This window comes from Miscanthus floridulus, chromosome 2, assembly GCF_019320115.1.
Source record: "Miscanthus floridulus cultivar M001 chromosome 2, ASM1932011v1, whole genome shotgun sequence".
NCBI classification, from domain to species: domain Eukaryota; kingdom Viridiplantae; phylum Streptophyta; class Magnoliopsida; order Poales; family Poaceae; genus Miscanthus; species Miscanthus floridulus.
The window spans coordinates 163,556,510-163,571,642 of NC_089581.1; the positions used below are offsets into that span (position 1 = coordinate 163,556,510).

The 15,133-nt window shown below is 48.7% G+C and overlaps 2 protein-coding genes across 3 annotated transcripts; one reads left to right on the plus strand and one right to left on the minus strand.

Annotated features, from left to right (window-relative positions):
* The first annotated feature begins 7,874 nt into the window (after nucleotides 1-7,874).
* LOC136535540 (uncharacterized) lies at nucleotides 7,875-12,681 on the plus strand. 2 transcript variants are annotated; one of them, XR_010779012.1, is made up of 6 exons: nucleotides 7,875-8,131; nucleotides 8,273-8,408; nucleotides 8,921-9,574; nucleotides 9,679-9,862; nucleotides 10,368-11,730; nucleotides 12,019-12,681. XR_010779012.1 is itself a non-coding variant. In XM_066527828.1 (5 exons), exons 1-5 carry the CDS (start codon nucleotides 8,055-8,057, stop codon nucleotides 10,394-10,396), a joined length of 1,080 nt encoding a protein of 359 aa, XP_066383925.1. In that variant the 5' UTR covers nucleotides 7,875-8,054; the 3' UTR covers nucleotides 10,397-12,681. The 2 variants fall into 2 exon arrangements, 1 of the variants encoding a protein (XP_066383925.1); XM_066527828.1 differs by having other exon boundaries at nucleotides 10,368-12,681.
* Nucleotides 12,682-12,754: 73 nt separating this feature from the next.
* LOC136535541 (probable E3 ubiquitin-protein ligase RHY1A) lies at nucleotides 12,755-14,995 on the minus strand. The gene is made up of 2 exons (XM_066527829.1): nucleotides 14,626-14,995; nucleotides 12,755-13,639 (listed from the first exon to the last, which is right to left on the minus strand). The coding sequence occupies exons 1-2, from the start codon at nucleotides 14,857-14,859 to the stop codon at nucleotides 13,055-13,057; spliced, it is 819 nt and encodes a 272-aa protein (XP_066383926.1). The 5' UTR covers nucleotides 14,860-14,995; the 3' UTR covers nucleotides 12,755-13,054.
* Nucleotides 14,996-15,133: the final 138 nt, after the last annotated feature.

Consider the following 15,133-nt stretch of genomic DNA (forward strand, 5'->3'; position numbering starts at 1 on the left):
TCTACAGTCTAGCATAGCTCATCTCGCTCCCTGTGTAGCTGAAAGGTCCTAATATGGCTAGAGGGGGGTGAATAGCCTATTTAAAAATCTACAAATCCACTAGAGCAATTTGATTAGTATGACAAATAGCGTAATACAAACTTGCTCTAGCTCTACAAGGGTTGCAAGCCACCTATCCAACAATTCTAGTTGCAATGATTACTTAGGCACACAAATTTGCTATGTAACTACTCACTAAGAGCTCTCAAACTTGCTATTCTAAAGAGCTCAACTAGATGAATGTAAATAATAAAGCAAGCTCTCAATTCTAATTACACTAAAGAGCTTGTATCAACTAGTTTGCAAGAATGTAAATAAGTGAGTAGGATGATTATACCGCCGTGTAGGAGATGAACCAATCACAAGATGAATATATAGCCAATCACCGGGAGAATGCCAAAGACAAGAGACAATCGATTTTCTCCCGAGGTTCATGTGCTTGCCAACACGCTACGTCCCCGTTGTGTCGACCAACACTTGGTGGTTCGGTGGTTAAGAGGTGTTTCACAAACCTCGTCCACATGATTGGACACTGCAAGAACTGACCCACAAGTGAGGTAACTCAATGACACGAGCAATTTACTAGAGTTACCTTTCGGCGCTCCACCGGGGAAGGTACAACTCCCCTCACAATCATCGGAGACGGCCACAAACAATCACCAACTCGTGCCGATCCTCCACCGCTGCTCCAACCATCTAGGTGGTGGCAACCACCAAGAGAAACAAGCGAAATCCGCAGCGCAACATGAATACCAAGTGCCTCTAGATGCAATCACTCAAGCAATGCACTTGGATTCTCTCCCAATCTCACAATGATGATGGATCAATGATGGAGATGAGTGGGAGGGCTTTGGCTAAGCTCACAAGGTTGTTATATCAATGAAAATGTGCAAGAGTTGTCCCTTGAGCCGGCCATGGGGCTATAAATAGAGCCCCTATCAAATAGAGCCGTTATACCCCTTCACTGGGCAAAACACGCTCTGACCGGACGCTCCAGTCATACTGACCGGACACTGGCCCTCAGCGTCTGGTCACCCAATGGACGCCACATGTCACCAGCTTCAAACACTGTTTGTCAGATTTCAACGACTACGAAGCTGACCGGACGCTCCGGTCAAAACTGACCGAACGCTGAAGCCCCAGCGTCCGGTCGTTTCCAGTAAGCTCCCCGAGGCATATTTTTCCGACCGGACGCCTTCGGTCCACCTTGACCGGACGCAGCCAGCGTCCGGTGCTCAACCCTTAGCCACTGTGCAGACCCGTTAGTTTGACCGGACGCAGAAACCAGTGTCCGGTGCATCTCAGGTCCAGCGTCCGGTGCAACACCAAAACTAGCGACCTCTCTGCCAGCTCGACCGGACGCAGCCTTTTAGCATCCGGTCACTGAGTGACCCAGCGTCCGGTCAGTAGACCGACGCCAGCATTATTTTGACCAACTCCATTTCAACTCTAACTTCTTCACCCTTACTCAAATGTGCCAACCACCAAGAATTTTGCATTCGACACAATAGAAAATAGACATTTCATTTTTCCAAACCCATCTCAACCCTGCAAACACCTTGTGCACATGTGTTAGCATATTTTCACAAATATTTTCAAGGGTATTAGCACTCCACTAGATCCTAAATGCATATGCAATGAGTTAGAGCATCTAGTGGCACTTTGATAACCGCATTTCGATATAAGTTACACTCCTCTTAATAGTACGGCTATCTATTCTAAATGTGATCACACTCACTAAGTGTCTTGATCACTAAAACAAAATGGCTCCTACATTTTATACCTTTGCCTTGAGCCTTTTGTTTTTCTCTTTCTTCTTTTCCAAGTTCAAGCATTTGATCATCACCATGCTATCACCATTGTCATGATCTTCATCATTGCTTCATCACTTGGAGTAGTGCTACCTATCTCATAATTATCTTGATAAACAAGGTTAGCACTTAGGGTTTCATCAATTAACCAAAATCAAACTAGAGCTTTCAGTAGCTGAGCAATCACCTCGGCATCCTGATTCGCCCTCTGCTGCAACGCCGCTGACCTATCCTCGGCTTTTAGCTTGAGATTCTGCTCCATCTCCAGCTCATCCAGGAGTTCGATGGCCCGCTGGCTAGCCTCGGCATCCTTCTAGAGCAACTCATCCCACTCCTTTTAGATCTGAGCGGCTGCCTCCTTGTCCTGCAGCACCCTCGCCGATAGGTCCTAGAACATCCCATGAATCTCCTCCGTGTCCCGACACACCTCGGCTTCCCACTGTTGAGCGGCAGTAAGCTGGGCGCCCACATCTCCACGCAGCCAGGCCTCCTCGATGAGGCAGTCCCATTCCCCCTTTTGCTCATGGAGGAACCGTGACTTCTCCCGGCTACGGGCAATAAGAGACTAAAAAGAAGACCAGTGTCAAAAGTACAAAAATACATGAAGAAAGAAGGGTATAGAAGGAAAGATCAAGCGGATACCCGGCCATTGGGAACAATGACATCACGTAGGACGACCCTGGCTTGATCCAGGACATCCATCATCGCTAAGATCCCTTCGTCGAGACTCCCCCGCTCTATGCTCTCGGTAGCATCGTCGAGCAAGAAGAGAGTCGACGTTGGATCTTAGGGATCCATCCACTGGAACAACGACTCACCCTGTGCAGGTGAGCGGCTGCCCCCTGACACTAGGGCCGAGGGCGACCTCCCACTGGTCCTCTCCACCATCGCCACGATGCCCAAGGACCCTCTGGCCGTGTCCCCCCTCTGTTCGGCCCACCTCAGGATCTGTCGCCAGGGCCGCCGGAGGTGCAGATTGCGCTGCCCCCTCGGACACCATCGTGGTAGCATTCGATTACTCTTGGCTTGGCGTGGTCGTGGGCACCTCTACTTGCGATGCTGGGTCCTCAACTTGTGGTGCCACACCCACCACAGGAGGTGCCACAAGCGCGGGCAGCAGCTCCGTTTGCTCCAACATAGGCAGTGGAGTCACCTCCGCCGTTGTCTGCTCAACAACCTCCGAGGGCGCTTCTTCAGCCCTAGTGCCCGCTTGACCCACCGAGGGCATGGGAGCCACCATTGGCGGCGCCTGACCGACCAACGAGACTGCAACATCAGCGCCGCTCCTACCCGAAATAGGAGTGACATCAGGCGATGGCGTCCCTCCCGCCTAAAGAGCAACGCTCTTCTTAGGCACCTGCGCCAAAGAATGGCCTCATCGCAAGAGTCTACAAGAGGTAAAAGGCATAAGGCCAAACAGAAAAATAGAAAATAGAAAAACATGGAAAACAGAGGAATTGGTGACTTACTCTAGCGCCGTTGGGCGGTAGGAACGTTTTGGGGATGAACCCCTAGTTTCCTGCTCCAACTCATCCGGGTGGGACCGCTTTGAGCCTGCCCCTGCTCCTGGGTAGGGGGTCTCGCCTCCCTTGTCTCTGAGGGCACAGCGGTGGAGCCACCCCCTCTATCGGCACCTTAGGTGTGACAACAGATCCGCCCGCCCCTATCAGCTCATGGGGCGCGGTAGTGGATCCGCCTCCCCCATCCACCGGTCCTCCATTGGCACCCTACATGCGGTAGCTGATCCACCCGCTCCCACTAGTCCAGAGGATGGGCTGATGGTTGGCCTGTCTCCGCCGACCTCACATACTCACTCCCCCCCGCATGGAACGGGAAGGGTCCCTCTGTGGGCAATTGGGTGCCTGTCAGTGAATCCTTCAGGACATCCCAATCCACATTGGCAACTACCTCATACAAATCCTCATTGTCGTCGTCACCACTGCCTGTCTCCTTTCCTCGATCCCGTGCTTGCTGCTTCCGTAGCATCTTCTTCTTCTTGAGCTCTCTCGTCCTCCTATTCCACCCGGCCGCTGTGCGATTCACTGTTGCTAGGATCCGGTCCTTTGACAGCAGAGCCAGGCTATCCCCGAGGATGAGTCTCTTCGGTTGGTCCCGCTACCCCGAGGTCAGCTTCAAGGGGTCAGAAATTCAAGTGAAGAGGAGGCACGGGAAAAGGAACTTACAAAATCGATGAACCCTGGTTCCGGCCGCATTGGGGGATACCCTGGCACTGGATACACGAAATCAAGGATAACACCAGCGCTGTCGTTCGAAAGCACCATTGCCACCTTGATCCGCTGCGCCACTTCGGTGGGGGGAAGCGCTTCGTCGACAAGCGCCGTCCCTTCAAGCGATGCTCCAAGCCCCATTAGGTACAGAGGGAGCGCGTGGCTCATCAATGGCGCCACCCTCCGTGTATGGTAGGCGCCGATGATCTTCGATCCCTTCACACCCCTCTCCTTCAAAATTTGGAGGGCGGTGAGATGGTCCTTGATCCTCTTCTTGTCTTTGCTCGGGACACCCCACTTCCACGACCTTGGGAGCTCTTCAATGATGCTCCCGGAGAACACCGACAAGGGGCAGCAACGTCGTCCTTCATGTAAAACCAATGCTAATGCCACCCCTTGTTGGAGGTCGATAGACACATCGATGGGTATTCGTTCACCCAGTTGTTTCAAAGATTAATGCTGGCACATCCCATCAGCATGCTCAGCTCTTGCTTCCCAACCCGCTTCTTCAACAGGTTGACGGCGAAGAGATAACGCCACAGGTCAAAATGGGAACTAATCCTTAGGAACCCCTCACATAGGGCGACGAACGCCGTAATGTGCTGGACCCCATTGGGAGTAAGGTGCTGCAACTCCACCTAGTAGTAATCAAACAACCCCTGAAGGAACTTATGAGCAGGTACGACGAATCCCTGCTCGTGGAAGTGAGCAAAGGACATGACATATCCTTCGAGCGGCGATGGCTTGTCCTCATCACCAGGCAGCCGCCACTCCTCGATGGCGTTCAACGGGCAAAGGAGGCCACGGCGAATGAGGCCCTCTAGGCGCTGAGGGGTGATGTTGGATCTATACCACGGCTCCATTGAAAACGATGGGGAAGGGGGTGGATGCAAGTTTAACGGTGGCTGCGATGCGGATGCAAGCTCGACGGTGGCTGCGATGTGAGTGTGGGAGGCTCAGGCGATTGGCGGCGGAGGTTGTCGATGCGAAGGCGAGGAGACAAAGTGCGAAACCCTAGGGGTGAACCCCTTGGTTTTATAGGGGCGACAGATGCAAGAAGGGCAATCGCCTGCCTAGGTTTTCGAGCCTACCACGATACATCGTCGTGTCACGTCGCGAGATATGCGCCTACGATCCCTATCCTTTTCCACCAAAATCATGCCGGACGTTTCACCTTCCCAAGTAGACCGGGACTCTTTTCCCACAGGGGGGATACGAGTAAAAAAGAATTTCTTCGGCCCACCTAGGCCCAGGAGTTCGAGGGATGGCCCAACAGTTTTAAGCGGCCGTCCCAATGAGGGATGGGCCCGTAAACAGCAAGAACTCAGGTACACGAGCATCAGGGGAGCCTCGATCCGCAATCGAGTCCTAGCCAGGCTGACCCTGGATGAAATCCTCGCGAACGGGATACTAGGGTTCCCTTAAAACTGTCTAGTTGACAAAAACCAAATCTCACAGCCTTACCCACGAAGGGTCTGAAATTACCCCTTGAGCAATTCTATCCGAATCACCCGGGGGCTCGGGGGCTACACCCGATGGGTGCGCTCGTACGCACCCTCTGGCGAATCGAAATACCCCCTGGGCGATTCTGCCCGAATCACCTGAGGGCTCAGGGGCTACTGTCAGGGACCTAATACCAGGGTACCCAATGAGGTGGAACTAATAACCATCGAACGTTGACGCTTTTGGTCAGACAAGAACGCTACTACGCTTCTTGCTCGAACGATGGAAGATCGGTTCCACATCATCCGACCCTAGGGCTAGACTCTGCCTCGCCCGATGGCTAAAGGCTGGCTCTGCCTCGCCCGACGTCCAAGGGCTGGCTCCGCCTCGCCCGACGTCTGAGGACAGGCTCTGCCCCGCCCAACGGCTGAGGGCTGGTTCCACCCCACCTGACGTCCGAGGGTAGGCTACGTCTCGCCCGACGGCTGAGGGTAGGCTCCGCCTCGCCCAACGTCCGAGGGCTGGTTCTGCCCCCGCTCGACGTCCGAGGATGGGCTCCGCCTCGTTCGATGACTGAGGTCTGGCTCCGCCTCGCCCGACGGCTAAGGGCGGGCTCCGCCTTGCCCGACGATTGCACCCTGCTCCTTCATGATGACAACCACAGGGTACGATAGGATATTCGAGTCAAACCGCAGTAACGAGGACCATGCCCTGCACGTCTGTAGGAAGGTACCGTTTGGATACGATGGGACGGGCGCTTTAAGCCCTTTCTGACCTAACAGTGCTCAAATAGTATTGTAGGCGCCGACTTTTGTCCCACAGTGTTGTAGGCGCCGCTATCAGCCCTCGGGCGTGGATAATAACACAAGCATACGACAACCGCTATAATCCAAGGAAGAACTCACATCATCTACAGTGACAGGCGTATAGTCATTTTCCCGTCTAGTCCCCGTAGAGTCATGGCTCGACGCCCTGATGCACCGCACCGTCCGTCGGGGGAGGATGGGACATGACCACTCGTTGAAATGAAGTCAGAGCCCGACCCTATCAGGATCGATGAAACATGCTATCCCTGGCTTGGTCTGCCATGTCAGCAGGACAGGCTCAAGGGAAAAAGAAGACCCAACACCCATCGAAGGACTTTCTCTACCTTTGGTTTTTTCCTCTTTCTCCTATTTGTAACCGCTGCTCCGCCTTGGTCTATAAAAGGAAGGGCATGGCATCCCACTAAAAGGACTGATCGTTTTGACACACAAGACACAGTCAAGCAGCAACCGAGCTTTTGACGTCCTTTCGACCTTTCCATCAGAGACTTGGGACCCGTCCCTCTCTCGACCGTTTATACCCCCTAATACGAACTTTTTTCGATACTAATAACACAAGCAGCAACAGACTGGACGTAGGGACGTTCTGCCCTAACCAGTATAAATCTTGTGTCCTTTAATACACCATCCGAGCCTAACACATAACAATTATAAATTTACTAGTTGGTGTTTGTTCGAAACATTGACAGAGTTAGTATCCGCGAATCGACAGTCTGACTAATTGAAGTAGACAGAGTTGAAGTCGTCAATGAACGCAGGGGCAGGCCGACGTCGTGTGGTGTTAGACTGCCATGGCGATAAATGAATAAACATTCTTTAGACTGTCTTCAACAACCATGACCCAAAATATAAGTCCCATTTGTCTTTTGGTAATGCTACTGGCAAATGGTTTAATACCTATTTTTAGTCTTCTCCAACAACAATATCCAAAAGACAACCCTTTCTACAAATAGGTCTTTAGAAGAGAGAATACTTAGATTTAGATTATATATCTCCTGGCACCTAAGTCCTTGTTTAGATGCCATCCAAATTTCAAGTTTTTTCACTCTCTCTCCATCATATCAATTTTTAGCCACTTGTATGGAGTATTAAATGTGTAGGTAAAAAAATAACTAATTACACAGTTTAGTTGGAAATCACGAGATGAATCTTTTGAGCCTAGTTGGTTCAAAATTGGACAATATTTACCAAATAAGACGAAAGTGGTATTATTTATCGGGTTAAAAAATTTGCAAAGAGAACAAAGCCTAAAATAGATTTTTCATATAGATACTCTATTGAAAATTATATGTATTGCCTTAAAGACCTGTTTAGCGAAAAGACAGCAATTCCACCTCGAACGGCACCAGCATATACGCGCATTTTCGATGGCAACACGTTTTAGTAGTGCAATCTGATGCTAACAGTGGCATCCCACCCACACCACACGGCAGTGGAGGAATAGCCACGTTCCCAGCACGGCATTCCCACGCGTTCGCGCCCGCCGACGGCCGACCCCCGCAAACGCAACGCAATAAATAATAGGCAGCCACCACCATCCCCACCAGGCCAGCACCAGGAAGGAAATAGCGGCGAGCAAAAGCGGGCGGAAAGAAGAGGAAAGCCAGGCTCGCCGCTCCCCCACCGCGCCACCAGCCGCAAAGCACAAATCCTAAATCCGATCTCTCTCGAGGTTTTCGGTTTCGATCCGGCGAGCGGGCGAGCTCTTCATGGCGACGTCGTTCGACCGCTGGGAGAAGGACCCCTTCTTCCTCGCCGCTGAGGAGGTCCAGGAATCCGCCGATCGGTGCGTTGCCCTTCTCTTCCCCCCAATTTCATCGGCATTTTTTAGTCTTCTCTGGGTGGGGTTGGCCTAGGTTTGCTCCGCTCCGTTGCGATTGCGGATCTGGTGCTGACCTCTGTCGGTTTTCTGTCTGCGTCCACGCAGGATGGAATCGGTGTATAGGGTATGGGTCCAGGAGAGGAGCGGCGGCGATTCCGAGGCGGCAAGCGTCAGTGGAGGCCCTTCAGCTGCGGAGCTTCGCCGCGAGCTGCACACGGCGCTTGGCACCGCCAAGTGGCAGGTAAATCTGTCGCCCTCATCGTTCATATCGAGGTTATATTATTGCACGGTCCGATTGCTGTAGTCCCCTTGCTAAATTCGTTAGTGTTTTATAGCGTAATTGGTATATCTTAGACACTCAGATGTGTAAAAACTTCTCCTGCTTAAACGATCACTGACAATCGAGCTTCGCATATTGTTTCATTCATTTCTTCTGCTTATTATGAGTTGCCATATTCCCTTTGGGATCCTCCTTTTTTTTATATATGTACAAGGCAGCTCTCCGTCCCCCCTTTTTTTTAAAAGAAAGAGTTGCCATATTAGCATGATGTTTAAACAACCACAATCATGTGAATGTGGATGTGATTGAGGTGATAATAGTACTTGGTTGGATAATGTACCCATCCAGTCATGTCAGTGGTCATACCTTTATAAAAAATATGTTTGTAATTATAGTGCAAAATTTGAAGATTAATGCTACATGTATCTTCGATTCAAAAGCTCATTCTGTGATTTGGTTTGTCCTTCTTTCAGCTGGATGAACTGGCACGGGCAATCAGATCGAACGACCTGGTTATCTCAGCAGGAAAAGACACAAGAGCTAGGCATGATGACTTTGTTACAGCAATTGGCTATCGCATATTAGAGGTTGAGAAAAACTTGAAAGAATCCAATGTTGCAGAGGGGAGGGGACCGTTGAGCTGGGTTCATTTGGATGAGGATGAACGGGACGACCTTGCAGCTTTCCTATCTGCCAGTCCTTTTCAACAGAAAGACAAAGTGGTCACAATTCCTTCAGCAGGTGATATTGAAGTGGGCAGCAATGCAGCAAGGATGAAAAATGATATATCAACCGACAGCTCCAAGGATTCAGCTGGTTCCACGGATTTGATTTCAGCGAGAGCAAAGGAAGATCTGCATCATGGTCACAGAAGAGCAGCTAGTGCCAGTGCTGATATAGGCTCATGGAGCGTGTCAATACCTAATGAATGTGAAGGAACTACAGAACAATTATCTGATGGCTCAGACAAAATGCCTTTGCTTAAGATAGTGAAAACATGTGCTTTGACGAGTACCTTGCAACCTAAGCCTAGAACAAAGTGTAAAAATGGAGCTGTTAGGTGGGCAGGCGTTAACCAACAGGATGTTGAAGAGGCTATCCCTCTGAGTACTTCTCAGTTGAGTCAGGTAAATGGATCTTACTCAAATGATGCAAAGATGATTTGTTATATACCTCTCTCTTTGGTTATATCTTAGTGCTCTAACCTTCGTATTCCTGTTCCTCATTGTAGGGTTTAGAGGGATGCTTTGAAAGGAACAAGAGTTGCTTAAGTTCCTGTGATGAGCATACATACAATAAGAAGCTTTATGGTTGGCTCGGAGCCCTTCATAGACAACTTCAAAGATCTCAGTATCAGATTCGATATGGGCATCCTATTCAATTGATTGTTTTGGCTCTTGCTGCTCTTGTAATCAGTAAGTCTGTTTACCATGTCTGTTGTTTTTTAATTTTGTTTCTTTGTTCGAGTTAAAAAATATTGGTAGATGTTCCGAGTCACCTATACCAGTTGGCATCTTGTATTCTTGTTCAAGTGCTATTAATTTGTCATTCTAATATGTTTAATACTTAACTAGAGCCTTCGGTAAATAATCTCGATAGAAATGTTGCGGAGTGTTTTTGTTTCATATTTCTTGGTCATGGATTTATCAGTTGGTGTGATTGTATATGCTATACTGAATGCTGTCCTTTCAATATGTACCTGAGTACTGGCACATATGGTGTAGCTTTTTTACTGTCTTTTTACACACATTTGTTACCTTTTCATAGCACTTACATTCATATTGAATCCTTGTTATCAAATTTGTATCTTATATCTTGACGTGACCCGTTTGCTGTTATTTTGTCAGTTGTCCTTAACTGTTGCACAACTTTGCGTTTTTTCCCATTGCATATGTATTTACCATTTCTTTTACTTTGCAGTTGTATGCATAGTGAGGACAATCTGGTGACTATATTTATTGGGTCAGGATTGGATTTCTAGCCTCACAAGATCAGCAGCTTGTATGGTAAATTCATTTGCAGTTAAGTTACTTTTGGTCAACTGGATCCTGAGGCATGCACATGTGGCAACTATGGCAGAACATTTTGGTGATCAAGGTTGAAAGGCATGTATAGTGATCTGGTTGGGGCAACTTATCTTGTCACATGTTCAGGGCAGTCTGCTTCGTCCTTGGAAGAACATCTCCAGGGCAATCCTTGCATCAAGGTTGCTTTGTCATACTTGGATATGCTCTGAATGGTGCCTTGAACACTTAATGCACCTCGAGAACTCAATCCTCTGTGGTGGCTGGTCGGCACCTATGTAATGGTCCCAGCATAAATTATTGGTGCAGTGGGCTGGTGATCATGCTGACTTGTATCATGCATCTATGCTATTGCTTTAACTGCCTGGCACGGAAGGGTGGTGAATTTTTATAGGAGTTGCCTTCTGAACTGCAGAGCTCCATAGGGGATAGGTTCTGGTCGGAATGTGAAAGGCACTAGAAAATTACTTTTAGGGCCGGTTTGGCATCCTTGGAATTGAAATCATTCTAATAATTATAATTTAGGTATAGATTAATTAAGCTAATATAGTTATATATGGAATATATTTGTATATTTATTGTTAGGTATATAAGGGATATTTATATGTTGTATTTCTATTGTAGGAAGTGAGTTGAAGAGTGCTAAAGTTGGAGAATAGAATTATATCATAGTAATCTATAGAATCCATTTCTCTCTCCCATCCTATGAATTTGAGATAGGCTTATTTGTGAGCTTAGTAATGTTATGCAATGTTAAATTTCAAGCCAAATAGCCTTAATTTATTATGTAAATTTCAATTCCTAAAAAATAAAGGGATCCCAACGGCCCCTTACTGTATCTGCTTGTATTGTCACGCCTACAACCTAATGAGCCTGGCAGCCTTGTCTGTACCCTGTACACTGAAATTAGAGAATGTTGAAGCCCCCCGGCAGTAATCAGCTGGAGTTGTAAGGTGCCAGTTTTGTGTTGATTGTGTAGAACCTGCATTACGGCTAAATTCAGTGCAGAATGTAGCACTTTACTGTGCATGCTAATGTCTTTGCCCCCAACCAACCATGGTATTCCAAACTACTAAGGAAAGCATTTTTGGTCGAGTGCTAATAAAAACAGTCCTCTTATAAATTCTTGTTTATGAGAAATCGTGCAAAGGCTCTTATTTCCCTCAGCTTCTGTAGCATAACTGGCAGCTTCTGCGTGGACTCACAAAAGGAAGGTCGTCGTCGCCGCCTGTCCACCGCGTCCATTGCCGTCAGCACAGGTGCTCCGGGCAGGCGGGCACGACAGTTCTGTCCGCCCAGTTCACGTTCTTTAGCCTCTTGCAATCTTTTTGAAAGCAGTTTTTTTGTTCATACATGTTCAACACGTGCTATCCTCACCATCCAACACTGCATCGAGATGTGTGCAACCCAAATCAGTAGTGTGAAGCAGCAGTGGGGCAGAGAGTGGAAACGCACGAATCTCAAAACACTTTTGGACAGTGTAGATAGTGCATGTGCAGCATGTACATGCTGCAACACATTATTGAATCTTTTTCTCCATTTTTCAGTTCACCCACCAGAGCCGGTAGCAGACGAAATCCAGAGCACGGTTGTCAGCGGGCGGAGCACGCCAAAGCTCTCCTCTAGCATCGGCAGGAGAGACAACCCCTTTGCTGCATCCTCAGTAGTCACGATCGTCCCCTAGCATTCGGCAAATGGTGAGCTGGCGCGGGGTCTCGTGCAAACATCGAGCTCAGGCCGCGGAACTCTGGGCTGGAGCCTCTCAACCCTCCAACACATCGCCATGTGACAATGGTGATGCGACAGCAAAAGGTCGCCATGTGACGATGGTGACGCGACAGCAAAACGCCGGCTTGGCAGGCGGCAGCTACGGCCAGGCAGGCTACGGTGTGTTGACGAGACCAACTGCTAGCGTTGGTTTATCCATTGGCGAAGTGAACGGCTCTGATGCCTGTTCGCTCGAACCGGCTTATCAGTTAGAATCTATAGTATTTTTCTCTCACAACAACCGAACCGGCTTATCAGTTAGAATCTATAGTATTTTTCTCTCACAACAAAACAGCTGCAGCCGGCTAATGCCAGCCGAACAGGGCTTATAAATCAGTTGAGACGGAGAAATATAAAGCTGATGCCACTGATCTTGTAGAGCATTTTTATCTGCATCATAGCAGTGCTTCTTGCGTTTTAATTTACTCAATTTCTTCGCATTATTGGCTCATCATTTTATACGGTTCTGAAATAGCAAAGTCATGTTCCTCGCCCTCCATAGCAAGATGCATGCAATTCCAACTGAAATTCAGACATCAGAACATTATCATGAGTAGAACAGGACTATTTGTTTGGTCCCTCGCTACATACACACAAAAGGGTGTTTTCTAAGCTATACTGCTATCAGCCACCACTCGCACACAACACCATAAAACCTCTTTGGGCGACACAACACATAACACAAAATATTCAGGATATTAGAAATGACATGTTGCCATAGTTGCACCGAATTAACTGGGATGCCCAAAACAACGAATTTTATAACAGTTCAACTCCACGGTGGTTATAGTCTTATTTCCAACTAAGGGTTTGCCATCAGGATCGTGACCGTATATTTGTTCGGCAGTATGGGCAGTCTGCACATTTCCGCACCCATGGCTCCAAGCATGTTGAGTGGAACCTGTGGCCACAGCGCAACCTTATCAGCTCATCTCCATTGTAAAATCCATCAAGGCAAATAGAACATTCTGGTGATGCCTCTCTCTTATCATCTTTGCTAGCCTCAAAAATCTCAATCTGCAGACGCAGGAAAGCCGCCTTGCTAAGTCCAGCTGACCGGTTGGAGTTAGTGGATCTGATGGTTGGTCTTTCTTCATCTGATTCACTGCTTGGGTGGAACGATGATGAGTGGGGCCGATTTGCTTCGTGACGGGTTTCCCTATTTGTGAAGTCGATGATTCTAGACACATCGCTAGCAGAAAACTCATCTAATGAGATGGATGGCCTGGAGGCAGATGAACCAAGAGAAATGCCTCTGAGTCTCTCCAGGACACGTGCTTGTGCTTGCAGTACAGCACCAGGAAGCCGCTCATTTGTCCTGAACATCAGCCTATCAAGTCTGTTCCTCCGAGCTGCAGAATCCCCAATGTTGTTATTGTCTATGTACGATAAGATCTGATCCTGCAGACAGCAAAGCAGAGAAATATTATCATTTGATGACCCATCACAAACAATCAGGATGAAAATGGTAGCCCATGGCATGATTCCTGAAATGAAGCTGGCTTGGTAGATAGCAAAAGGGCAAATAGGTGCATCGGCTTGGTCATGATTTTAAGTTACAACTACATATAGCCAACACCCCAGATTACATGGCTGATGAATCAATTATTTCAAGTGGAATTCATCAAAGGATATAAGAGCAAAGCTACTGTGCTCGATGATATGCACACAATTACACGGCATAGCAGAAAAAAAAAAGTTCTGAAGTGTTGATTCCAGCTAGTCCATGACTAGGCTAGGCAATTGTTACATTTCTCATTTGTATGAAAAAAAAAGGTTGTAACAAAAGATGCCTATTTCATAGATCAAGCCTTGCAAAAATAAAATTGCTGAGGTAATTAAGAAAACTGCAAATAACTATATCTCATAAAAATATAACCACAGCTAGAAATAAACCTGCGCCATCTAGGAAACCTTTGACTGATGGTAGGGCTACAATCGCACAAATGCGGTCAAGACTACAAGCCCAACCACTGCTACTACAATGAACAAGGCTCATTTCAACTCTTTGTGCAACATGGCAATGCCAGTGGGATAATGAAGCTTGGTTCAGAATCTCAGATAGGATTACAATCCGATATATTTCACCAATTAGTACATTGAAGTTTAACCCCGGTATGATAAAAAAAAAAGTGCAACCCCAGTAACAAGTGCAATTGCGTAAATCCCTATTGGTATCCATTTCCCGAGCTATGTAATCATGATAATAAAATCGGCATTTCAAAGTCATCATTGAATTTCGCGCGGGCCAAAACCTAACAGTGACCACGAATTGTATAAGCCAACGCCGGAGATACTCCGATCCAGCCACAACACTGATAAGACAATAATCAAGCGGGAGGAAGATTGGGGCGTGGAGGAAGATTGGGGGGGCGAGGGATTCTCACGGTGTACGACCCGCGGCGACGCGGTGGCGGGGCCCCGGTGTGCAGGTGCTGGCGCACGTCCCTGGCGGCGTCGAGCTGGCGTCGCGGGTGGCACCCGCGGCGCCGGCGCCGGCCGCCGAGTCCGTGCTGGTCCCGGAGCGCGTCGACGTGCGGATCCGGGTCCGGGTCTGGGTCGGAGAGGCGGCCCCCACGGGCGGCGCGGCGCGCGGTGAAGAGCTCGGAGGCGCTCGTCATGGCGGTACCGGATGAGGCGCGCGTGGCGGTGCCCTGCGCTGCGCCAGCGCGAGACAGAGATTTGGGTGTGGATTGGGTTAAGTTTCCGTGCCCTTTTTTTTTAATGCAGCGGCCCCCTGCCCGCTGCCCCCATCTGCTCCCTTGCTTGTTTTGGGGCGAGAGGGGGAGGAGGAGGGACACGAGTGGAGGAAGCTGCGAGGAGGCACCGTGATGTGGCGTGGCGTGGCGTCTGGCGTGCGACGGACGACGGAAGCCAAGACCGGTGGACTAGACG